The sequence below is a fragment of the Lissotriton vulgaris genome, chromosome 9, assembly GCF_964263255.1.
Source record: "Lissotriton vulgaris chromosome 9, aLisVul1.2, whole genome shotgun sequence".
Taxonomy (NCBI): Eukaryota; Metazoa; Chordata; class Amphibia; order Caudata; family Salamandridae; genus Lissotriton; species Lissotriton vulgaris.
The window spans coordinates 106,633,961-106,660,833 of NC_141697.1; the positions used below are offsets into that span (position 1 = coordinate 106,633,961).

Below are 26,873 nucleotides of genomic sequence, written 5' to 3' on the forward strand. Positions count from 1 at the left end.
TGTTGGGCTTCTAGTTACGCAAGCTATGCCTGCCTTTCAGTAATACCTATATATCCTATACAGTAGTGCTGGTTTGTATATTCAAGTCCTTTGGCTGTTGTAAATAGTTCCTTTTGTGTTTTTTTAAGGGAACATTATACTGCTTGGCCAAGTAAGTGGCCGAAAGTTACACGAGTATGTTTGGTATTTTAGTAGATTTAATTCCACATGCGTGGAATACTCTGATTTGAAGTTATTCAATGCTATTGAACCGACAATACTCGTTGCAAGGCCAGGTTTGATAATATAGTGCATGGAAAAAACTTGAAAATCTGTAATTATTCCCCCCACGCCCCCAAGTCCTGCTTACTTATGCTGGAGATCCTCTGCTTTACCATACCAGAGCACTCTGAGAGACTGCAGGCCATGCAGGGTAGTTAATGCCCACAATCTGAGTTCTAAATGAACAGAGTGAGAGACTGCAGGCCATTCAGGGTAGTTAATGCCCACAATCTGAGTTCTAAATGAACAGAGTGAGAGACTGCAGGCCATGCAGGGTAGTTAATGCCCACAATCTGACTTCTAACTGAACAGAGTGAGAGACTGCAGGCCAGTCAGGGTAGTTAATGCCCACAATCTGAGTTCTAAATGAACAGAGTGAGAGACTGCAGGCCATGCAGGGTAGTTAATGCCCACAATCTGACTTCTAACTGAACAGAGTGAGAGACTGCAGGCCATTCAGGGTAGTTAATGCCCACAATCTGAGTTCTAAATGAACAGAGTGAGAGACTGCAGGCCATTCAGGGTAGTTAATGCCCACAATCTGAGTTCTAAATGAGGACAGTGACTGACTGCAGGCCATTCAGGGTAGTTAATGCCCACAATCTGACTTCTAAATGAACAGAGTGAGAGACTGCAGGCCATTCAGGGTAGTTAATGCCCACAATCTGACTTCTAACTGAACAGAGTGAGAGACTGCAGGCCATTCAGGGTAGTTAATGCCCACAATCTGAGTTCTAAATGAGGACACTGACAGAATGCAGGCCATACAAGGTAGTTAATCCACTCAATCTAAGTTCTGAGCACACTGACATGAATGTTCATTAAGTCTTCTTCGTTTTCGTAAAGCACTGAAGTAGTTGGTACCTGCATGCTGGCTCTCTGACATCTTCTTCTCCAGTCTGTCCCTAGCGCCGGGAAACCCACTGTGGGTAGCTGTGCGCGGTAAAAGTTTAAATAAATAAATAAAAATAAATAAAATGTTAATGGTTGTTATATGTCCACTGTCTGAGTTAGAGTCTTGACCAACTCGGGAGGGCTTATAACAAGGATTAACGAACTCTGTATTCTTCAGCCATAGTTAGAACATAACATCCAACGAGGACATAATATACTTATTGCGACCGGGCGAGGCAGAGGAGATTGTTAGGATGGGTGAAAATCAGGTCAGCTAAAACCCCTATACACCTCCTTTCACTACAAAGAAAAGACACGCGTACTACTAGTGTAGTGTAATGTAGAGTGAATAAATACATAAGTAATGTTTAGGCTTCAGCCTAGGAGGTGCGGTTATAAGTTCAGAGTTTGTGAATATGTCAAGGTGCAGACCTGAAGTTTGAACAGAAGGAAGGCGTCCTGGTATCTCAGTGAAGCGCTCCCCCTTTTCGTGATTTATGTTCCCATGAGGTTCGCGACTGGTGGTTTCTTGGCTTCTTGGGCCCATTACTTGGCTTCGATACCTACATTAGTCATGATTGCCTTTGGGAGTGATGGGAGCTGCAGGTACCGTAGCCGCGATGACTAATGAAGGCGGATGGACAGCCCATTGGTTGAGCTCCAAGGCAGCCTTTGAGCTTCTCATATCTTTTATTGCGCCAGTCAAAAATACAGGTTGTGCCAGGCAATGACTCCTTCTTGGTAAGTAATATACATATGGGCAATCTGAGCTGTGTGCTGGGATACAACCCACCCTACCTGCCTACTCCTCCAGTTAATCTGAAGCTTGGCCATCCATGGGGTCATTCAGACCAAAATAGTACAGATCCAGCTGTGCACGGTATTTATGAGCACAATGTCCATGGGAGGAATATGCAAACAAACAGTATTTGTGCAGGTTAATACACCTAATGAGCATGTTTTGTGCTTGTTATTTCCAAGGGAGAAAATAGGGAGGCAACAGACATTGTAAAATGTAAGTATAACAACTTGTGTTGTGCAGTAAGTCAATAGTAAGACTACAGTGGGTTAAAAAAATGCTGTTCAAAATGACTCAAATATAAGAAAAGCAAAGTCCTTTAGTTCCTTCACCTTTAGACTCAATGTCACAACAAATCAAGCATTGACAACACCATGAGGTCTGATACTGGCCTCCAGCCTTTTGGTTTGTCAATGTTTTTGTCACGTTTTTTGCTGTGGAAACTTCCAGGCACTGGTCAATCTAAAAACAAACAAAAGAAAATTAGCTTAAAGCAAACATGTTTTTTTTTTTAAATAGCACTCATTGCCATAGTAGTCCCTTTTAATGAATGGAACTGCTTTGTGTGTGGATGCGCTTCTTCTGAGAGGGCAGAATACCATCACTCACCCTGAAGATAGCTCATTGCTGAAATGGGCTCACCTATTGCCCCATGCTACATGCTGTAGTGGTGAAAAATGTAGACAACAAAAAAGAACAACTGGATGACATGGGCTGAACGCTCCTATAAGTTAACATTTGGCATATATAATTTTTGCAAAATCAAAGGGGTCTACCGCCAGACCTAAGTCTCTCAGTGACATTACAGCGGCGAGGCTTGATGACCTCACAATTTGAGAGATGTAGCCTCTAAAGTATTTGCTATTTACTCAATAGGGCTCGATCATTTGAGTTAAAGACCAATGCAATCCCAATGGGCTTGATATATCAGCCTAATGTAATGTGATAGATTGCTCCTCAGCCCTGTTGACTTTTTGTAGACATCTACCTAATCAGAAAATCTATGCATTTGTCTGTCGGCTGGTCAAATTCTAAGTCAGAAGAATCCTTTAAAGTGACACTTATACCGGTAGCTACGAATACTATGCAGACCATCTGCCCCTTTTAATAAGTTTACTGACAGCTTGTACCTTCTAGTCATCCTTGTGCCAGATAAAAATTCGGAACCCTCAGCCCATGTCGTAGGGAATATGTGATGTTACAACGCAATGAAAATGATCGCGGTATGTAACATTGCGGTTTTTACAACGCAAGTCATTACAACGACTTGCGCTGGACTTGGAAGTAGTAAGATTTACTATTCCAACACCAGTCTACGTACAGTAGGGAAGGTGTTGGAATATTAAATCTTCCTATTCCTTAGGTTATAGCGCCCTCCACTGCAAGTCGATGTAACGTTTACATTTTAATGGCAGCATTCTAAATGCTTTGTGGTGTAATCACCGCGACGTAAATTATGTTTTCCGTCGTAGGTGAACCACCCAGTTGGCTTCTATCATCTTTCCTTGATGTTTTGAAACCAAGTAACAGAAACACAAAATCAACGCCTCCCTTTACCACAGAAATGACTTCGCTGGCTTGACGTGAGCAATCAGAACTCCTTTATTTAAAAAAAATACAAATCCATCTTAGGTCATGATAACCCCGGTGGTACGGATATTAACAATGGCAGAGATGGCAGTACCTCTAAAGTTTAAGTAAGCCGAGAGTTCTGCAACTCAAATTCTGCTCAGACCATACTCAGATTGTTGTAGAAATTGACGGATGCTGATGCAGCAATTTAACTATATCCCATTAAGAAATGTAGTGGAGGAGAGTGGAGGGTCTGGCTCCAGTTAAATGGTGGCAAAGGGGAAGTCATCCCATATGACTCCAGGAGAAGAGTGGAGAGCATCCTTACAAGAGGGTTCAATTGGGGTTATATTGTACAGGAGTTATTTTGTTCAGGGTTTATAGGGCTTATATGGCACAGCTCAGTGGCAGCTGGCATGTCCCAAGGGTGGTGCGGCCTGGGTGGGAACAAAAAAATAAGGCACTTACCGCTTCTAGCAGCGCAACATCCTCCTCGATCCTTCTCTCCTCTCAGCTGACGATTCCCAAGCCAATCCTGGCGCTGCTCTCTCGCAGCACACGCCATCTCAAGAGCACTGGAGGCCATTTCTTTCTTTAACCCAGCTGTTTTAGGACAGCTGGGTTAGAGAGGTTTACAATGCTCATGTCTGGCTGGCTGTCGCAAAGCAGCCGGCCAAAGACACATGCGCATTTTAAGCTCGAGAGCACATAGCTCCCTGCTGCCACTCAGCAGCAATGGCCCGGCCCGTCCTGACGCTCAGTTCGGGGTGGGTCAGTGGCGGAAAAAAAAATGGCAAAAAATAAACATTATTACCATTTCATTGTTCAGCTCTGGACTGGGGCTTTTGTTTGTGGGGCTATGCTCCTCGGCTCGAATGGAGGAGCCTCCCTTAATACAGGGGTTATATGGCAAATATATAACCCCACCAAACTGTGTCCCCAATTCCAGAGAGCTGATGGTTACAGCTAGAGGAAAGGAAACCAGCACTCATTAGGGGGTGGGAGAGCTTATTTTGACCCAGAGCAAGAGAGAGGAAGGGAAGAAGAAGGGGGAAGAAGAAGGCCGTAAGAAAGAGTGAAATAAAGAGTCTTAAAGAGTGGGGTAGTGGATGAAAGAAGCGTGAGGTGGAATCAAGGCTAGGCGGCCTTGGTGTTCATCGACCGCAGCTTTCAGACCCACTTCTAGCAGGCTCCTGAGACAAACATTGGGCTCCTTGACTTATCTTTTCAACAGACTAAGCGTTGTCCCATGAAACATATTACAAGTTAAGAAGTGCAGACCTGCCTATAGCCTGAGAATTATACATTAATGTTTATAATTCTCTTACACTGATTTGCACTCACAAAAGACAGAATCCCTACGGGTCATGTCCACCCATCACCAGCTGAAAAAGCATGGAATAACTGAATAGACCTGCCACATGTCCCTGTCCAACAGAGGACTGTAATTTAGTCCACAACTGCAGGCCTTAACTAGCTACATGCTATGACTGCTTCTTGATATCTTGCAATGACTATCTTGTATGAGATGATAGCAACAAAGTCCATCTCCGCAGATATCCCACCATCTCTGCCTCCAACTTATGCCCGCTCAGGACCACTATCTCTAAAGGTATAATCTGACCATGGGCCACCCACGAACCAGCTTAGTGGATCATGATCCTAAGAAATACCCTAAAGGCACATTCAGAGCTGTTTAAAGCTGCCAGCTTACAGAAACCCATAAACTGCATGCCAGTCTCACACTTCTTCAGCCTACACACTTCTAAGCCCTGCATCCCATAATACTATAACTGTACCTCAGTGGTCATCACATGTGACATGGAAACGCTTCGCACATAGATGCAAATGAAAGACAAACCCCTTCCAACCTCACACCCGAATAGTGTAGCATGCTGCACGTTTAGGCAAGAGCATCAGCACTCCACACAGGAGTAGTAAGCGCTACATCAATGTTTTAATACAATGTAGGACTCGTCATTCCTCTCTAACATGTGTATTTGTAAAGCACACGTTCCCTCAGAAGAGTATCTTGGCGCTGAATAACAGATCTTTATTGTTATCTAATTAATTGGTGCTCATTTTCTCAACCTCAAAAGAATTAAAGTCCGAGTGTCCCTGCTATGATTTGAACCGGTGACCATGAGTTCAAACACAGGCCTCTATAGAGGACACATTTGTCCTCTAAGCCACCAGATCTGGCATACATTAACACTGGGGCGTTGACCCAGGGCAATAGTGCTTTCCAATGTAGCCCTTACACTCCAGAGTCAGCTTCCATGTGCATTCGGCTGACCGGACTCCATTTTGTCTGGCCGAGTAGTCCTTCAATGTGGCCTTGTTTCAAAAGCAGGGCTTAGTGGAATATAATACATCTTCAGTGAGTTTCATTAGAGCAGAGTGTTCAGGAAATGATCCCTAACACAGTACAGTGTACTAGAATCTTGACTGCATGGCTGCCCCCATTGTTTTCAATGTGGGTGTCTCGTGGCGTTACAATGGTCTACGGTTACATCGCCCTGCCCAATTACTGCACATTATAGTTATGAATTCCCACACTGAATAGTGTTCTCAGTACCTGGCACAGTTAGGATCCCAACGTGGCTTTGTTAGAAGAATCTGAATGTTCACACTCTTAAATATTTTATACAGAAATCAGTCAACAGGTCTCTTTTTTGCACGCACGGGCATATCTGTGACACAACTACTCACCACCTCACATTGTGTTGAGCTCCCAGTGCACCTGTTGCATCTCATTCTAGGGGCTCCACGCGACAGTAGAATATATTGTGGGTCCTCAAGAGTCTCGCTGTGGAGCATACTTATAACCACTTACACCCACAAACCTCTTGTGTCCAGATCTCGGAAACTCTGAAGACCACCCTGTCTGATCATGACCTGGAGCTTTCTTCGGGCTCTGCTCACCCAGGAACATTTTTCATTTAATTCCCCTCCTTCCATAGCTCATGAGTTTTTGTTATAAGACTGTATGGGTCATCCAGCAAACTACACTGCAAACACCCAATTGGCTCATGACTGGTTGGTCACATGAAGGTAAAGCCACAATCGCAGACCCATACACTACACCAGGAAAGCACTATGTGGCCAAGTAATTGGTAAACATACACTGTATGGAACGTATAATGTGTTCTGTATGGAACATAACACAATCCAACGGTATATATTGCGTAAATACTTATTTTACAAGAAGAGAAAGAGGCTACCACTCAATACACGTATATATATATATATATATATATATATATATATATACATATATATGGTATGTGAACAAGGACTCGTGGGCCCGAAACTCGTCATTGCTGAAACTACCTAAATAAAATACCATCTTGCCAGATCCTGTGGTCTGTCTCCTTCCTCGCCTGTCTCTGTGGACCGGAGGTTGTTTGGAGTTGTTGCTGCATATATATATATATGTGACCAAGCTCCTTCGAGGAGCGAAACGCGTCATGGATGAAAAATAAAATTCTTACTCTGCTTGCACTTTAATCCTGTTTGCTGGTCCTTGAATTGAAGAGGTTTCCAAGAGGTCTGCACCTGATTTTCCCCGTCTTGCATTGACGGTCAGGAACCTATCGTGATATATATATATATATATATACATATATATATATATATATATATATATACGTCGATTCACCAGAATATATGTGATATCAATTTGATTTCTCTTACCCTTTACCCCAAATGACATCACAAGATTGATCTCTTGCCCCTCCCTTTACCTCTCAACAGCCTCCTAGCTGCTTGTGAGGGGTAACGGAAGGGCAGATAGCTAATACAACAAAAAGTTAACTGGGCTTTTATAGCTGTTAATGTTTTAGGTCTGGTGTCAACCAAGACCTTTTGATTTTACTAAAATGTGTATAATATACTAATATGTAGTGGCTTTCAGCCACCTCTCTCCATCCATTGGTCTGTTGTTGTGTCAGTCACATTTTGCCTCAGCCCATTACAGCATACAGCATGGGACAGTCTGTTATCCTGCTTTAAGCCACCGGTTAACTTCACTTACTGTCTTTTGCTGATTTAACAACGAGCACAACCTCACACGAGTTCCCCTCAGTGCCAGTTTTAGTTTTTTGTTTCTGCTTTATAATTTCTTTCTCCCGAGTCAGAACTGAACTTTCTGCTACTCCGGGGGCTGCTTTCAGTGCAGGATGGACTGCCATGACCCAACTTTGAATACCTCCATGGGCCAGTTCTAGTCTAGGTGCTCTGTGGTGTGGGGTTGGTTTGAACATTTTTGCCAGGGAATACTGTGGTTTACAGTCTGTCCATGACCCAATCCACTGTGTTCCCCTAGTAACATCGACAAAGGATAACTCTTCAAGATGAAGGGGGCCAAAACAACATTGCTGAGCATGCTTTGCTAACAAAAGCGTGCTGTGGCTAGCTAGATTGTACAGGGAACAAGGATTTCTTGGGGCAGTTAAAGAGTTTGAAAGAGCTCTCTGGAACCTCAAGAGACTGAAGTGAAAACGACAGAAATGGGCAGCACAAGAGTTAATTGGAAAAGTTGCTTCAGCAGGATAAATAAGTGAAAAGCTTGACTGCCCTCATTGATCCTCTTGCACAGAAATGGCAGATGTGCACAGTGTTCGAAGACACATTTGCATTTCTTAACCACATTGAGGTCGCTTTCTTTGAACAGCTGCACAGCTACTCTGACAGATGAAAGCTTTTTTGAGAAGTGTTTAACCATATTTTAGCTTCTCTGGGATTTTAGTGAAGCAGAATGCAGGAAATATGATGGGGTATAATTAGGGTTCCCAGTTTTATGGTATTAATTTTTTTGACATTTCCATCTGTATTTATCCATATTTATTTGGTTTTTTGTGGGTCTGAAACTGGTATATTTCCACATTTATTTACCAATAAATATGAACTCATGCTTGAATGCCTGCCAGGTTTCAGAGATATGAACATCCGAAGAAGATAAATCAATGCGCCTGTGTGAAAATATGCAAATTTTGGTATCAACCTTGTGCATGTCTACTGCTGTTTAAACCTCTTTACTAAAATTCCTTTCTTTATTAACCCCTTGCCTATCAATCCACAGACGTACTGGCCAGGAAGTCATGGCAGAGATTATTAAGAATCACCCGAATTCAACCCAATTTCCGTTTTTATCCACATTTAAGGATAAATTCAGACAAGGAAATACATTGTTTTCTGTCTGTATTTATCTGTTAAAATCAGTAAAAACAGAAAACAGGGAGCCTTCGGTATAATTAAGTTTTTCTGTTATTTGACGTTGTATCATTATCGTAAACCAGTGCCCTCACAGCAAGGAGGATGGTGGATGCCTGTAAGGAAACTGGGAGTCATCTGACACAATGCAGTGACTGGTGAAGCCTCAGTTTCAGCCTGGCATGTGGCTGATTCTTACATGTAGCTGACTCTGGTACAATTCCATCTGCCTTTCAAAGGCTCAGTTTTAAGGCCAAAAACTAGCCCTGCATCGGAACATATAGCGCCTATTTACTAATTGGCTGGTTGTTCCCGATATATTTATACATTCGCTGTCAACCAGTAATTTGGGGGCTATATCATATAAATGTTTTAAAAAACCACTTCCATTTGATGTTATTCATTTTACAAAGCACACCGAATGAGCTCTCAGATTTACTTTCCCAATGCATCCATCAATTTCCAATGTTTTCACAAAATGACTGTTCCGCGCAGTTCCCTTATTGAGTAGGTACCACCATGTTGCTGAGTAGTTACCACCATTTTGTGTAACACCATTAACTGATGAGGCAATGTGCGTCAGTGAACTAAGGCAGATGCATACACACTCTGCCGGCTTCTGTTACAAGGGGACTCTGTGGGCCCTGTAGTGTTGTTCTGGACACCCACCCAACGGAGGCGTCACCAGTCAGGTGACCCTGCTAATAAAAGGGTCTGGGTGCACATGCTCGAGGCCAGTGGAGTGCCCACAACAGCAGTGTTGTGCCATCATTTAGTCCAGCCTGTGGGTCTAGGGACCATGTAATTACAGGCCCTGTGTGCGAGCACTGTTTTAGCACTACAGCTCTGTCTTTCTTCCATTTCTATTAGTGTTTGATCCCCGCTTATTTTTCTCCTGTCTTCTCTCTTGGCAGCCGAGAAGGTCACCTCCCTGGGCAAAGACTGGCACAGACCGTGCTTGAAATGCGAGAAGTGCAAGAAGACCTTGTCTCCCGGCAGCCATGCTGAGGTATGATTTCGGAAACATGTTGAGTTTACGCTCCTTGCCCTCCTTCTTGTTCCCTGGGAGGGGGTCGGGAAGGAAGGTTGATGGATGGAATTGAGGTATGCCCCTCTGATCTATATACTACACTGCACATAAAGGAGTGGGCCAGTGCTTAATTTGAGCTGGTGGTTTCTTGTGCTCGGCCCCTAGCACTTAATTGCCAGCACCGAGCTTATGGCAGCCTGCCACATGGTGGCGCTGTTTATCTACTTTGGACACCACCACAACAACAGTTGTTTATTAATTCAATATGCATTAAAATTACAAATACCTGCCGCCAAAAACATTCTTATAGGTTTGGGGGTCTGGAATAGTTAGAATTGTCATACTTGTAGGAGTGTGATGGTTAGTAGTTTGGTTGTTACTGTAGTTGGCAGAACTGGCCGCAGCAATGGGTGGTGCAAGTGGCCTCCTGATGCGGGTCCTGGTACTTATTTTTTTACACATTCAGCACTGGAGTGAGTTTACAAAGTGCCTTATTTAGAGTTTGGCGCATGGGAACTTCTGTCTCAAAGATGGCGGGTGTCTAATCCGCTGTATTGCAAGTGCATTATAGTCTATAGCACCTGTAACATGGCCAACAGGCTAGCTGCATCGTTCTGACGGGTTATCCCATCTGCCAATCTCTAAATACAGCACTTGGCATTTACTGATTTGAATAACGGCATATGTAAACTACCCATGCACGTGCAAGTTACAACTATTTGATTTTTCACATGTATTTACTTCTGTAAGTCGAGTGTGTGGTCTTAATGTACTTTCGGAAATGCATGATATTCACAAAGATAGTGGACTTATGCCTATTTCACTACTAGAACTCAAGCAGAATCTTTTTATTGCTTAAATAACAAATTACATGAAAATAGATCTGGCTCCCGTGGACAAATGTTGGACACTTTTGATTTAAAGGTGTTGCCAAAGTCGCAAAATCAATCCCCTTTGGGTAGCTACGACCACATCACATTCATATTCAAAAGAGAATTTTTTATCACCAAAACAAAAACAACGTGAATCCCACAAATCCCAAAAATTCAATATGGGTTAATTGAACATTGCATATTTATTTTCCATTCATTAAAAACACATAAAACCACATATATGTTATACAGAAAACTTAATTCTACGATGTGTAAAAAAAAAAGCTAAATTCATTCTACAATGTGTAAAAAGCAATTAAAAAATCATACAAATGTCAATACATTGTCCAAATATTACAAGCCACAAATATCGCATAAAAACAGTTATTGATCAGAAACCAAATAGTACACTGCGGGAGAACAAGCAAGAAAGTTATTTCTAGTCATAAAAGCACCACACCAATCTGACACAAATTACTTATTACACAAAGGGATGGCTTTTTCTCCTATCATTTGTTTAGTGTAACAGCTGTCCTCAAAGATCTAGGGTGAGCTTTATCATCAGAGCATGTTGATGCCAAAGGGGATTATTTTTGCGACTTTGGCCTGTTTGGCGCCCTACTTCTTTGGTGTAATAGGGCCCCTCTCTCTTTCTTGAGAATTAAAGGTATTGCCACCAGGGACAACTTAGGGATTGTTTGGGCCCCGGGCAAGACCTATATTGGGGCCCCCTCTTAGGACTAACTTTACATTTATAGCCTATTTACAGCTTATTCAAGCCTTCATGATTCCTAAAATCATTGATTTATACCTTAACTTTTCAGAAAAAGTAGATACAAGTTCAAAAATGTGTATCTATGATACATGTCCCTGAAAGCACACTTTTCCCCAAGTGCTATTTGATGACCACATCCCCACCTACCGTGTATATTACTTAGTGTGTCTTTCATATCCCTTTCTGCATGGCACACAGTACAAATTACATTGACTGTACAGGTCAGCAGTTAGGTTCCTGTGCCCAGAAGGACACCCTGGTCTCCTTCAAGTGACTCAGTTCAAGGGTTGCATCAGTCTATGGGTTGAGCCAGGAGACTTAAAAAGAGAGAAGCAAGATAGACAGAGGGAGGAAAGTGTAAACTAGAGGCAGGTAGAAGTCGAGAGAGGTAAAGAAAGTTAAGCAAGGCAGGGTGAGAGAGAGATACAAGTACATCAGATAGTTGCCCTACAGAATGACTAGGTAGAAATGTTAAGTGGTGAAGTAGGATAAGGTAGAGAGAGACTAAATCAGATGCAGGAGTAGAAAGAGGGAGAAAAGTTGAGAAAGAGCACAAGGAAAGCAAGTCTTCTTATTGCTCAGATTGCTTTCCTGGAGGTGTGGGGGGCTTTAGAAGGGGGAGGTGCCTGTCACCCACTTGGCCATTGCCTTAAAACATCTCTGAGTGTCGCTGTGTTGACATGGATGACTTTATGAAATATAAAAGTTGTGCAATTTTCCTGTGGCCTTGTTCAATACCCTATTAATGAACCGGAGATGAATGTGTGTGCTGTCCTCTGACACTGGTCTAGGTCAACAAAGGATCTTTCATGAACCCGGCCTACTGTGATTCACATGAGGTTAGAATGGAAATGAGGGTACAGGACAGCATGCTCAGTAATTAAGTTCCATCTGTAAGTGCTGCCTCTCTTCTTTTCCCATCTCTAAATGTTGTCTCTCTTCATTTCCCAGCATGAAGGTAAACCTTACTGCAACCAGCCTTGCTACGCAGCATTGTTTGGACCCAAAGGTAGGGGTTTCTTCATTATCTATTTACATTTGCGGCCTATTACCAGTCAGATAAATCAAATGTTTTACTATTTAAATGTGGATTCAGATATTCACTGTACGTGTGTGTATAAATATATATATATATATATATATATATTACCTACTGGCGTTCGCCAGTAGGTATATATAGTTAGAATTTTTTCCCTATGGGACTTTTGAAAATTCTATGTCTAATAACTTTGGCGTTTGTGGATGGAATCGGCTGAAATTTTCAGGAAAATGGCACATTTTGTTTCTGAGCAGCTCCTGAAAATTTGGTGGGGTTTCGTCAAGGGGGGGCTGAGAAAAAAGGGGGGTCCCAAAACGCGTTTTTTGCATTGAGTTTTCCATAGGGCGGTTGGACTCACTTTTAGCTCGAACGGCTGAATGGATTTGCACGAAACTTGGCAAAATTGTAGGGACTGTTAGCCCGATGTGCCTTTGCTAGGTCTCAATATATGTGCTCCAGTAGTTTTTGAGAAATTAACGTTCAAACCAAGATATATATCTGTAACAGCGCTCTGGGCAGCGATCCGGTCCGCTTACTTTTCGCTTATCGGAACTTTGCGCGCAGAAAGCTGATTGGCTCTCCGGTGTCTGTCAACATTCTAAACAGTCCGGAGCGGACGCCATCTTGTCTCTCGGTAGGATCGAGAGAGAAGAAGAGGTGGAAAACGAAGGGGGAATTTAATGAAAGGGGGCAAGGTATCCCCCTCTTGACCTCCTAGGAATGTTGTTGGGGTTATTAAAGGGTCCCGTGGGGAAAATAAAAAAAAAATGATTTTTCACGGTAGAAGCGCGGCCGCGAACTGGTAGCGAAACGGGAATTCGCCATTTTGTGCTTCGTAAATTAAATTACTAGTTATAAGTGGGTACGGGAGACGTATCCTAATCCCCTATGTTTCCTGAGGGTGGGTGAGGAGGCTGATATATGTTGATACATCTCTTCCAGCGGCTGTGCGTGAGCTTTTTTTTTTTTTTGCTGCGTGACAGTCCGGAGCGGCCGCCATCTTGTCTCTCGGTAGGATCGAGAGAGAAGAAAAGGTGAAAAACTAAGGGGGAATTTAATGAAAGGGGGCAAGGTATCCCCCTCTTGACCCCCTAGGAATGTTGTTGGGGTTATTAAAGGGTCCCGTGGGGAAAATAAAAAAAAAATGATTTTTCACGGTAGAAGCGCTTCACGGGCCGCGAACTGGGCCGCAAACTGGTAGCGAAACGGGAATTCGCCATTTTGTGCTTCGTTAATTAAAGTACTAGGTATAAGGGGGTGCGGGAGACATATCCTAATCCCCTATGTTTCCTGAGGGTGGCTGAGGAGGCTGATATATGTTGATATATCTCTTCCAGCGGCTGCGCCATCTTGCCTTTTTTCGAATGCCACAATTTTGTCGTGCACGGCAGCCATTTTAGATGCCAGGCTGGTCCCAGGCTATCACCTACCCCTGCGGATGTAGTTTATGGCCCCAGCTGTAGAGAATTCAGACATGCCAATTCTCCTGATTCAGGCGTGTGAGTACTGATTTCAGTGCTAGTCTCCCGCCTCCCGATTTCTGCAAGCAAAAACCCGGGGGCATATTACTAACAACTAGCGATAATTTTTGTCTATAACTTGTTTAGAGACAAAAATTATCGCCGCACATCGGCGATTTTTATCGCAGATAAACCTTGCTATTATCGCAGAAAAGTCAGCGATATTCATGTATTATCGACCTAATGCTCTTAGCCATGTTATCCACCTCCCATTGGATAACATGGCTAAGAACTGCTCAGGGCAGGTGTTAGCTTTTGGAGATATTCGCGCTTAGTGCGAATATCTCCAAAAGTTGGTAATAGAAGGTAGCGATGTTAGGGACTGTTTCCAGTCGCTAACATCTTGGCACGCCACTTTGCATGTCATTAGTGATAAGTATCACTGACATGCAAAGCCGGGCCCAAGATGGTCGCTATCTCCTTTTAGGTGTCACTAACTGGTGTTAGCGACAGCTTGATAATAGGGAAATAATTTTATCTCCGCTTTCATGGTTTTTAAAGCCAAAAAAGCGGAGATAAACCCCCTTGATAATATGCCCCACGATTCCTTGGGGGTTTCAGCTGATAGGGCTTGGTATTGTGTTACATGGTAATTTTTCCATGAAACGTCAGAGGGTCGATGTAGGGGTTCTAGAAGAGGTGATAAACCATTTAAGCCTCATGAACAAGCGCATGGTCTTTTAAAGATTTCTGAAGTACTCGGGGCGGCGGTGTGTGTGTGCCCTCTTTCAGGAGCGGGCGGGGGGGCACTGCCAGCAACTTGCCAGGTCAGGTAGTGTTCAACACGTGCATCACCCTTTCTCTGCCTGCTATTGCGCTCCATGCTTCGGAAAGGTAAGAAAAAGAACGTGCATTTGAGTTTGAAATGTCCGATCCTGCAGCAGCACACTTCCAAAGCCCACACATGACAATAACCCGATTCAAGGCCCCATTCACCCGTTTTTCAAAAAATAGATAACACTCCAACAAAGTAAGGTTATAAAACTTTATTAACTTTTAACGATAATGAACAGAACAAAAACTAAAAACATTTAAACATTTATTAACACAAAAAGCAACAATGGTTAGAAGCTGTCTTTTGTGCGAATAGTCCCAAGGCAGCACAACGTGCAGAGTTCTGGACGGCACCCAGGTGATGTCGCCTGGGTGCCGCACTGGTTTAGGGATCCTACAATGCTGCTCCGAAAATTGGCGTGGGGCGTCCCGGGTGGGGCGGGGGGAGGCCTCGTCAGTAGCGGTCTGTTGTGCGAATAGTCCCAAGGCAGCACAACGTGCAGAGTTCTGGACGGCACCCAGGTGACGTCGCCTGGGTGCCGCACTGGTTTAGGGATCCTACAATGCAGCACAGAAAAACAGCGTGGGGCGTCCCGGGTGGTGCGGGGGGAGGCCTCGTCAGTAGCGGTCTGTGTCCAGTGTCACATGGCTGACACAACATGTACGACAGGCACCCAGGTGATGTCCAGTAAACTGCCGCACTGGTTTTGGTATCCTACAATGCTGCTCCGAAAATTGGCGTGCGGCGGCCCGGGGGGGGGGGGGGGGGGAGGCGGCGTGAACGGGCCTCCCCAGGTGGCGGCCATTCAGCTGTTTACCGCCCGCTCTTGCGACTACAGCGTCTCGCTCACCATGTAGTTGAGTTGTTCCCACTCTTGCGGTGCAGCGATAGGCGGCTGCCACATGACTCTTATAATGGCGGACGGCTCTTCGGTTTTGGGCCTGGTCCACTGAAATGGCCCTGGGACACCTTGGAAGTCGGATGCTTGCCTGCTAGGGCTTGGGCTCCATTCTCGAAAAGCGTCCCCTCAGCCGTGAAGATTGTATAAAAGTCTTGGGGGCTCCCGACTCCCGCAGGCTTTCGGTGGGGAGCGGCTGCCATGATTGCTCGCGGAATGACCACGACGGAGCCACGAGATGGTGGTGCTCTCATGCTGACGCCAGCTTCAGTCTGAATGATCCAGAAACAAGGTGGGGCTTTCATCGTTTGGGAAAAAAAAATGTTCTAAACCAATGAAAAGTGTTATTTTTAGGTCATATGACCAAGCCTTCCATCTTTAGGAAACCAAAAGTAAAATGAACCAATGAAAAGTTTTATAAACAAGTCACATGACCTGTTATGCGACATAGGGCTACAAAAAGCGTAGAAAATCCGTTGGCACGTGAGGCGGCGTCAGTAGCGGACCGATGTGCGAATAGGCCGAAGGCAGCACAACGCGCCGAGATCCGGATGGCACCGAGGTGGTGTCCAGCAAATTGCCGCACTGGTGTGGCCATCCTACAATGCTGCGCCGAAAGACGGCGTGTCCAGCTGAATTGCGGTCACTGTTGCGGTACAGTGACTCGAACGCGCCGAGATCCGGATGGCGCCGAGGTGGTGTCCAGCAAATTGCCGTACTGGTGTGGCCATCCTACAATGCTGCGCCGAAAGACGGCGTGTTCAGCTGAGTTCCGGTCACTCTTCCGGCACAGTGACTCGAACGCGCTGAGATCCGAATGGCACCGAGGTGGTGTCCAGCAAGTGGCTGCACTGGTGTGGCCATCCTACAATGCTGCGCCGGAAGTCGGCGTGGGGTGCCCCGTTGGCTTATGAGGTGATGTCAGTAGTGGACTGATGTGTGAATAGGTCGGAACCAGCACAAGGCGCCAAGATCCGAATGGCAAGTCCTGGATGTTGAGTGCCTCAGTTGAGATTTCTGAGCAGTGCTTGTAGAACTGTCTGAAGCTTATTTGCACCTGCTGCAGCTTCACTAGGTCCGGCGGAACTTGTTGCTTTTTCCTTTCTGCTTCTTTTCCTACAATGCGTTTCTTCTGAAGACACGACCAGGTCCCTGAATGTGTGCAGGGGGACGCTATTGAATGAATGAACGCGCCGAGATCTGGATGGCACCGAGGTGGTATCCATCAAATTGCCGCACTGGTGTGTCCATCCTACAATGCTGCGCCGAAAGTCGGCGTGGGGTGCCCCGTTGGTTTATGAGGTGATGTCAGTAGCGGACCGATGTGTGAATAGGTCGGAACCAGCACAAGGCGCCCTGCACTGTTGAGCCTTTTTCAATGTCTGTTTTTTGTTCTTTCCCTTCCATCAAAAACAAAACAAAAATACAAGGCGCCAAGATCCGAATGGCAAGTCCTGGATGTTGAGTGCCTCAGTTGAGAGTTCTGAGCAGTGCTTGTAAGACTGTCTGAAGCTTATTTGCACCTGCTGCAGCTTCACTAGGTCCGGCGGAACTTGTTGCTTTTTCCTTTCTGCTTCTTTTCCTACAATGCGTTTCTTCTGAAGACACGACCAGGTCCCTGAATGTGTGCAGGGGGACGCTATTGAATGAATGAACGCGCCGAGATCTGGATGGCACTGAGGTGGTATCCATCAAATTGCCGCACTGGTGTGTCCATCCTACAATGCTGCGCCGAAAGTCGGCGTGGGGTGCCCCGTTGGTTTATGAGGTGATGTCAGTAGCGGACCGATGTGTGAATAGGTCGGAACCAGCACAAGGCGCCCTGCACTGTTGAGCCTTTTTCAATGTCTGTTTTTTGTTCTTTCCCTTCCATCAAAAACAAAACAAAAATACAAGGCGCCAAGATCCGAATGGCAAGTCCTGGATGTTGAGTGCCTCAGTTGAGAGTTCTGAGCAGTGCTTGTAAGACTGTCTGAAGCTTATTTGCACCTGCTGCAGCTTCACTAGGTCCGGCGGAACTTTTTTCCTTTTCCTTTCTGCTTCTTTTCCTACAATGCGTTTCATCTGAAGACACGACCAGGTCCCTGAATGTGTGCAGGGGGACGCTATTGATTGAATGAAAATGGCGGCTTGACACAAAGCTGACTCAAGCGTTACTGTTGGTGCTATACAGACAAAAATTGGTTTTCAGTTTGTACATTCTTCAGGTTTTTTTTTCCATCCAAGTCTGATTGAGAGTTTGTAGAAAAATGGCTTCAGATTTTCCACATACTACTCTTCAACATTCTTCCTAAATGTAACAATGTGAAACTCACTAGGAGAACGGCTGTTTCTGTTTCCTTTCAAAATGCTGCCACCAATATTTTCTGAATGGAAGACATCATCTTGTAACATAAAGGGCCGAAAGGGGTTCTGGTCTGGCCGATGGTTGGTGGAGACATTTTGACTATATCTTGGACCTGCCCGGCCTCGCCCAAAATGGCGCCGGTATAAATGGGACTCGTAACTCTTTGCCCGCAAATGTATATCTAGAAAATGTTATTGTAAGTGGCCCTGTCGTATTTTAATTACAAAATGTACGTCCACCGATACCGCAACTGTTAGACACCTTTGTTCTTGTCACCTAATGGCCCGCTCGTTACGTTCTTCTACAGTGTAAATGTCTCCTCATCATATACGATTTGAGTTTGCTCCGTGGCCGGCCCACGTGGTTATAGGCCCGTATTTGTATACTGACATTTTCACAATAAAGGTTTTTAAAACAAAACACGGTAGTAGTATTTTCATTTGTAAAGTTTTTACTTTTAGTGACTGTTTTCGAATCAGTAAAAGGCAAGTGAAATAAAGCAGTCCAATTACATGACGGATAAAAGGTATAATATGTAGGAACGCAGTAAAGATAAATGGTCAAGGGCAGTTGTGTTTTTCATGTCTGCAACATAAAGTGATCGATAAGAATCTGATAATCAGGCGTATCGGCGACTAAGACAGCAGGCCGAATCTCTTTTACTCAACGGCTCCGTCATGGAAGGAAGAAACGCCCTTTTTCTCGAAAAAGGAATATATTTTACTTGCCAGACAGTTGTAAATTTTCCGGGAAAGTACATTAGCCTGGAATATTATAACATATGTTTGAAAAAAAAATATTGTTCGAAAATAATAAAAAGCGTAATTTTTAGGTCATATGACCAAGCTTTTCATCATTAAATTAACAAAAGTAAAATGAACCAATGAAAAGTTTTATTAACAAGTCACATGACCTGTTATGCTTACGTTACGCGCTGCGCGCCGCGCCTCGGATCACTTCCGGGTGCGCTAACGCGGCGTGTCATAAAACGCATTACGCGACAACGTAGGTCAAGAATATAGTCTAAATGTCTCCACCAACCAGCGTTCAGAACACAACCCCTTTCAGCAGTCCAAAAAGTTCTGTTAAATGACAACAGAGGGGACAGGCAACAAGAACCATCAGTCAAAGAGGGGAGGGCAAGTTCTTCTCTTCCGGGTCATGTTGGGGCGCTACCGGAACTGATCGAATTGGTAGTCTACAGTGTTTCTGGATGTTTCAGACTAAAGCTGGCGTCAGCATGAGACCACTACCATCTCGTAGCTCCGTCGTGGCCATTCCACGAGCAATCATGGCAGCCGCTCCCCACCAGAAGCCTGCGGGAGTCGGAGGCCCCCAAGACTTTTGTAGAATCTTCACGGCTGAGGGGACGCTTTTCGAGAATGGGATCCAAGCCCTAGCAGACAAGCGTCCGACTTCCAAGGTGTCCCAGGGCCATTTCAGTGGACCAGGCCCAAAACCGAAGAGCCGGCCGCCATTTTGAGAGTCCTGTGGCAGCCGCCTATCGCTGCACCGCTAGAGCGGGCGCATCTCAACTACATGGTGAGCGAGACGCTGTAGTCGCAAGAGCGGGCGGAAAACAGCTGAATGGCGGAAGAGGCACAGTGTAGCAAAAGCGGGCGGAATGGCAACTAAAACGATAAAGGGGCGCCTCACTACAGCTTGTCTTCAGGTCAAACGGATTGTGGGACAAGGTCCAGAATTGAAGAGTCATCAAAAGGCAAAAAGTACCGCCGGACCCCGGGAGCCGGCCGCCTATGTTGGGGGCGATCTCAGGCTACACCAGTGCTATAAGACTTGGGGAGGGTGTCGGAGCCAAGCGTCTTCTCCGAGTCCATGGCCATCACAGCGCCCCTCAGGGGCCTCCGTCAAGCTGTTTAGGAAGGTAACATATCATATTGTTTTCTAATGCAGTCAGGTCCACAAACGACACTCACTTACTTTGAGAATAGTGAAGCTGCAGTAGGAGGAAATAAGCTTCAGACAGTGTTACAAGCGCTGCTCAGAACTCTTAACTATGGCACCCAACATCCAGAACTTATGCTATTTGAGAATGGTAGTGACATCGAAGCATCTCGGGGACCAAAACCATTAACGTACTTTCACGTATGAAAATCTTACTTGGGGAGGGGGCAGGAGCGAAGCGCCCCCTCCCAGTCAGCGCCACCACACCGTATGTTGAAAATCTGAAGCCATCGTTCTACAAAGTCAACCAAACTTGGATTGAAAAATCTAGAAAAATGTACAAACTGAAAACCAGTTTTGGTCTGCATAGCATCAGTAACAACGCTTGAGTCAGCTTTGTGTCAAGCCGCCATTTTGATTCAACAAAGCACAGGCATTGAAAAAGGCTGAAATTCAGAACTCTAAACTATGGCACCCAACATCCAGGAGCTTGCTATCCGGATCTTGGAGCCTTGTGCTGTTTTCGATCTATTCACACATCGGTCCACTACTGACATCATCTTATAAACCAACGTTATGTAAATAGTTTTTTAATAAAATGTTTTACCCTATTTCTTTGCTGGTGTGTTGTCTATATTTTTAATATTTGCATAGGGTTTGTCATTATTTTGTGCGGGATGGGTGATGGAGCCGAGCTGTCTTGCAGCCCTCATGGTGTGGAGCTCAGTTCATCTCACTATTTTCGTATTTCTCAAGAAGGGTTGTTCCTAATATTTCTATTTTAGCGAGGTCAAAAAGAGATCCAATTAGTGGCCTACTGATTTTGCTCGATTACTTTTATTTTTTTACACGATTTTTCACTATCTGCAAAGACTAAACAGAGTATTGCGACTTTGTGCTTGTTTGTAAATAGAGAATGATCCAAAGAGAACCAATTCTAAAACAGTAAATGCTTGGACAACAATCAATCAAATGGAGAGACAAGGAGGTACGACGGATTACAACGGGGGTAAAGGCCTGCGTTAACTACCCTTCTGTATCTGCAAAGAGAGAGTACTAACAAAGGCAAAAGAGGGGAGGGGGGGGGGCAGCGTTCAAAGCACATCAGCGTGCATAAATACGAAAATGTTTTTATCTATCACGTACTTGACATTTTAAAGCTTTTCATATTTGCTATTAAAAAACCAATGAAATTCACAGAAAAAACCATAGGTTATAGTGGATATATAGTTAGGAATTTGCATTTACAAAACCTTGAAAATTCAATGAAAAAACCATAGGTTATAGGCCATATATAGTTAGGAATTAGCATTTACAAAACCTTATTTTACTCGCATAAAACCATTGAAATTCCATATATAGTTAGCTAACTATAAGCGCTAACTATATATCGCGCACCCGCAATCCACTGCTGATGATGTCACATATTACATCATTCATGACATGGTCAGTGACATCACTGATGACATCACTGATGACATCTCAAATGACATCACTGATGACAACTCAAATGATATCAATGATGACATCTCAAATGACATCACTGATGACAACTCAAATGACATCACTGATGACATCTCATTTGTCATCACTGATCACATCACTCATGTGATAATACAATGAACCTCTTCAGACTCTAATATAACCTTACATACACTCAGTATAAACAGACACTCACAGACTGTCACTCATCCATGGACTTACTCACACACCTAGTCAGTCATGCAAAGAATCAATCACACCTCCATTTCCTCAACTATACAGTTATACACATCTTACTTATTCAAACATATAATAACACATATTTACTCTCTTATATAATCCCTGATACAAGCTCACAGTGATCGATACAGCCACTCACACATTCACTGGCTCTTATGTTCAGTTATTTATATATCTCAACTCTCACATGTATTGTGTTTTACATACGTACTTACTTGCACATGTAGCAATGAGAAATCCATTCACTCACCAACACACCCATGCACAGTCAACCGCTCATATAGCTGTTTCCACATGCACTCTTGAACTCATACTCCTAGTGAATCAACTGCTTACACATCTATGCACAGAGTCACGCACCTCCCAGCCACCCACACACACACTCAGCCTCCCATTCAAATATTTGGGCAACCAATCAATAACCCATATGGCTACTCTTATAGCTACTGATCAACACATGCAGCAGCTTACACAACAACAAACATACTGATGCACGAATTAAGACAGTTTAGTCACTAACCCATGTACTCAGTGAGACACATTTAATCACTCACTCATACAGTCAGTCATGCACCTACTAAATTCTTCATCCAGACACTTATACATCCACTCATTCTTCAATATGTGAAACATATTTTAACTTTACAGAAACATACAGTCACTGGATGTTGTAATCAGTGATGTCATCAGTGATGTCACTGACCATGTCATGAATGATGTAATATGTGACATCATCAGCAGTGGATTGCGGGTGCGCGATATATAGTTAGCGCTTATAGTTAGCTAACTATATATGGAATTTCAATGGTTTTATGCGAGTAAAATAAGGTTTTGTAAATGCTAATTCCTAACTATATATGGCCTATAACCTATGGTTTTTTCATTGAATTTTCAAGGTTTTGTAAATGCAAATTCCTAACTATATATCCACTATAACCTATGGTTTTTTCTGTGAATATATATATATATATATATATATATATATATATATATATATATATATATATATATATATGTGTGTGTGTGTGTGGGTGTGTGTATAAATATACACACATACATACACTGCCTTAAATGTTCTCTTACTGCAATATGGATTGTATTGAAACTTTTTCCATGGCTGATTTTAGCTCCCAGCCTGGTCCTTGAAACCATCTTAAAGTAGTAATGTATAGACTTAAGTGTAGAGTTGTTTTTTTGAAATTTCAAGTTACTTTCTAACAAAACTGCTGGGTCAAGACATAGTTAACGAACAACCCATACGTAATGTTGTGGTGGGAGATATGTACTTTGTTGTCTTGTGCTCGGGGAGTTTTAGCTTCACAAGGAATGTGCCACATTGACAAACATCTGTGAATTTTTGGCACCAGGTCCACTCAGTAACGCACGGTTCTAAGCACGCGAGCCGGTCTGCTTTTTGCACCTCGCCCCAGCACCTCATTTGTAACCAGTTGGGAAGCACCATGGAGGCCCTGGTTTATGTATGGACTCCTTTGAGGTCAGAGCCTAAAGAAGCTTGGGCCAAACCTGTGTTTGAAGGCCATATGCAATGTGTGCATTCCTTAAGCAATGCCTCAGCATGGGGAAAACAGGGGTTCAAATGCAGGGCATAACTGTTCTCTAGTTAGGAAACATTGTGTAGACTTTGACCCTGGGAACAGAAACGTTTGCCAAGTTCCATGTTGACATTCTGCAGTGAGGTGTCTATTGACATTCAGTTAATCTTCTCAACCCATTTGTTTGCAGTGAGCTTTTGGAGCGAGAGTGTTACTTTCCTGACTGCCAGTAACTGTGGTTCTTTTTTACCTTCAGGTTTTGGTCGCGGAGGGGCGGAAAGCCATAGCTTCAAATAATGCAGAGGTAAGTGTGTGCAAACTTGAAAGGTTTCGCGGCGTGGACAGTTCCAATGGTGCTTTTCACCCCTTGGTCTTTTTATGCATCTTAATCGTACAAACGTATACCTTGATATAATTGAGTGCAGCACGTGCAGATCTTACGACCAACATGTTTGTGTAAGAGGTAGCAAGGATAAAAGAACTGTTTTGATGTTAGCTCTTAATGCAGGCAGGCCAATTTTGTTACCATACATATAACAATACATTTTTAACAAGTCAAAACATATCATTGATGTGGGGAGGGGCTAAATGCTATAAGAGTCACACCAGTAGGGTGGGAGGTAATTCCAAAATGGATTATGCCAGTGCGCTGTATAATGAAATTTAATTCAAGGTTATACAACGCGGAGAGATACTTTGGACCACTTAATTTGGTTACTTCTTAGTGAAGTATTATGTCCCATTCCTAAATTCAGTGACCTGTAATAGATTTAACACCACACATTTCCCCTTGTTCCAAACTGCAGAGTTCAGAGAGTTTTTTTTGTTTTACCTGGGAAATTTTGTTCAATTATATCTGGCAAAGTTTCTTCATGTAACAACCTCTGGATCATAGTCTTACTCGTGCAGCGCATGTTTGATACTGATGCAAGCATCATTTTACCTCGAGTCGGTGGTACCTGAGCCATCTGGATCCAGACCCATGTATCTCAGGCTTGAAGAGCTTCTCACTGCCTGCCAGTACTACTGCATGCTGATGCTCATGTAGTTAGGGGGCAATGCTGTTTGTATGTAACTGTAATTAATTCATTGTGTCCGAAACTTTATAATGTGCCCTAAAATACAGCCAGTGGGTACTGTGTGGGCATGTCAAAAGGTCTCTGGCCTTTACAGATGACTTGGAAAGGGCTTGCACTCGGCCAAGCACACAATTTCAGAAGGGCAGTGACTATCCGCTACATAGAGTAAAATGCACTCATTTCAGATAATAGCACATTAATTACATGTGAATGTTTTTATTTAAGGGCTTTTTATCCCTTTAAAGTGAGAGATACCTGGAGTCTGGAGACCTCAACACAAAATTAACAAATTACTCTACACATTGCGCACCAACCCCACTTTCTAGTGATAAAACAACCTGAGGCAAGTTATTGAGGTAGCCCCTTCTCGGAATATAAGAAATAGAAAAACCCTTCCATTCTTGCCGATGAATGCAAAAATAACAGACACTAGGTTCCTGGTGCAGTTTGAAAATAAGCTTTGGCAATGCCAAAATGTCTTGCTTTAAAGAAATGTTGCATGGTACTGTTAAGCATTACAAGTAGATAGCATGGGAATGTATCTGTATTTGTGCAGAAGCAAAGAACTGCAGAATAATATTGTGTAGGTTAAAAGGTTAGGTGTGAAAGTTGTACCGTAAAGCCAGACCTAAAAATGCATGTAAGTGAATGACTATCATCCTTCCATCTGTGCTGCCGCCAGAGAAAAACATAATACATTATCTGGGTATTTAAGACACTAATAACATTGTAATGTTATGAGTGTGCCCTCTGAAAGTTCAAGCTCCAACAGCTAGATAAATAAACAAAATGATCACAGCTCTGTGGATGGCAAGCACTTTTTTTGTGTGGAAGTGCACAACTTCCGCCCAATCAAAACATGTGGGTGGGTGCCAAAGACCCTTTCCTGTTGATTCTCACATAACTGTCTAGCAACAGCTGTGCTGTCAAGCCAGACCATACAAATGATTTTCAGATTACAAGCATATTAATAATGTTGCAAAAGGAATCTCAGAGTTGAAGGCAGTTTGTTTCTTTTATTTACTGTGATAACTATTAAAAACATTCCCTTTAAATCATCCAGAATAGCGATATTATTAATACATTTTCATTTGTTTTTTAAATGTGTGTGTACTTATTTAGTTTTTTTCTTCCTTAGACCTCGAAGAGAAGAATCCAATTCAAGCACTTGAGAAACAAGAAAGAAAAAAAAACATTGTCTTAACCTTCCGAGAAAGATGAGGTGCTTTAATTAAATGCACCATGTTTTTTTAACTGTTCAAGGATTTTAACCAGTTTACATCTTTGTTAGTGGTAATTGAACGACGATTACTGGGTTTGCCCACAGTCGGAACTGTTTTTTTTTATTATTAGAGGCGGAATGGTTAACAAATTTGGCTAAAATTTAAGAACAGTACATTACAACTTTCTAAGAATAAACCACACATCCAAACTACGAAGTAACTGTTTTTAACCTAAGCTCATACCATAAATGTTTTAAGATGTATATGATTATTTCTTACAAATATTAAAATTTGAAAAAGACATAATGAGAGAGTATTATTTATTTATATTTATTGTTTCATGATCTGGCAAAAGTTTCTTGGATGAAAAGCTGCGCCTGTTTACCACATTTGTACCTGGTGTGCGACATAAACCGGAAAGTTCTACGACTGTCCTAAGCCAGGAAAAAACTCTTTGCAAATAAGGACAATCCAGAGAAAATGCTTATAAATTCGGGCCCCTAGTTTGTGAATTTAGGAGCCTTCGAAAGGCCAAACATGAGTGATCTCAAAAAAAATAGCCAGAGAGTGATTTTCAACTTAGCAAGACACCCCAGGGCAAATCTACAAGGAAGTGCCGCAGCGTGGCAACAGAAGCCCTTTGGCTGCGCCACGCTGCGGCACTTCCGAAGCACAGGAATACAACACATTTACAATAATATATCGCATTCCTGTGCTCTTGCCTGCTCTGGCGCACAAACTGCAGCCATGTGCCGGCGCAGGCACCCTTGCACCATGGTGCAAGGATGCCTGCATCATGGGGAGATTGTTTTTGTGCAGTAAGGGGCACCTTCCTGCTCAAAATCAATCACTACAGGCATTTTCCTCTTTCAGTGCGTGCTGTAGAACGCAGCACGCTTTGAAAGAGGAGAAAACGAGGAGAAATGAAAACATTTCTCCTCGTTGCGCCTTGCTACGCCTCCCCTGGTGAGGCGTAGTATTGACACGCATTTCCAGATTTACGATTCCTCGTAATGACAGAGGTCAGTGAATAAACTCGACAAAGTAGGAGTGTGGGGGAAACAGTGAAAACTACAGTAGAATAGTGAGTTTGGCTCAACTAATAAATTTACTTGGTGACTGTAACTATCCCGTAATAGCCTGTCAGATGAGGTCAAATGAATTTACAATGCTTTGATGTGTGTCTGGGTAGGGTGTTAAAATATCGATAACAAAAATATAGCTGACATAAATATCGTTGCAAAAATATCGTTTACAAAAATATCGACACCCTATACTTAAACAGGTAAGTACATAAATATCGACTCCAAAATATCGTTGTAATTAATATAGATGTAAAAAATATCGACTTTTTAAAATAATTAAAATTACATTAAATAATAAATAAATATAAGT

At 43.2% G+C, this 26,873-nt stretch overlaps 1 protein-coding gene across 1 annotated transcript in view; it reads left to right on the forward strand.

Moving 5' to 3' along the window:
- Positions 1 to 25,784, forward strand: part of CRIP1 (cysteine rich protein 1) — a 47,895-nt gene extending 22,111 nt beyond the window's left edge. Inside the window, exons 2-5 of the mRNA XM_086937149.1 lie at positions 9,655 to 9,749; positions 12,369 to 12,426; positions 23,433 to 23,480; positions 25,394 to 25,784. Of these exons, the coding sequence (XP_086793275.1) occupies positions 9,655 to 9,749; positions 12,369 to 12,426; positions 23,433 to 23,473 (194 nt within the window). The 3' untranslated portion in view covers positions 23,474 to 23,480; positions 25,394 to 25,784. The remainder of the gene's footprint in view (positions 1 to 9,654; positions 9,750 to 12,368; positions 12,427 to 23,432; positions 23,481 to 25,393) is intronic.
- The last annotated feature ends 1,089 nt before the right edge of the window (positions 25,785 to 26,873 follow it).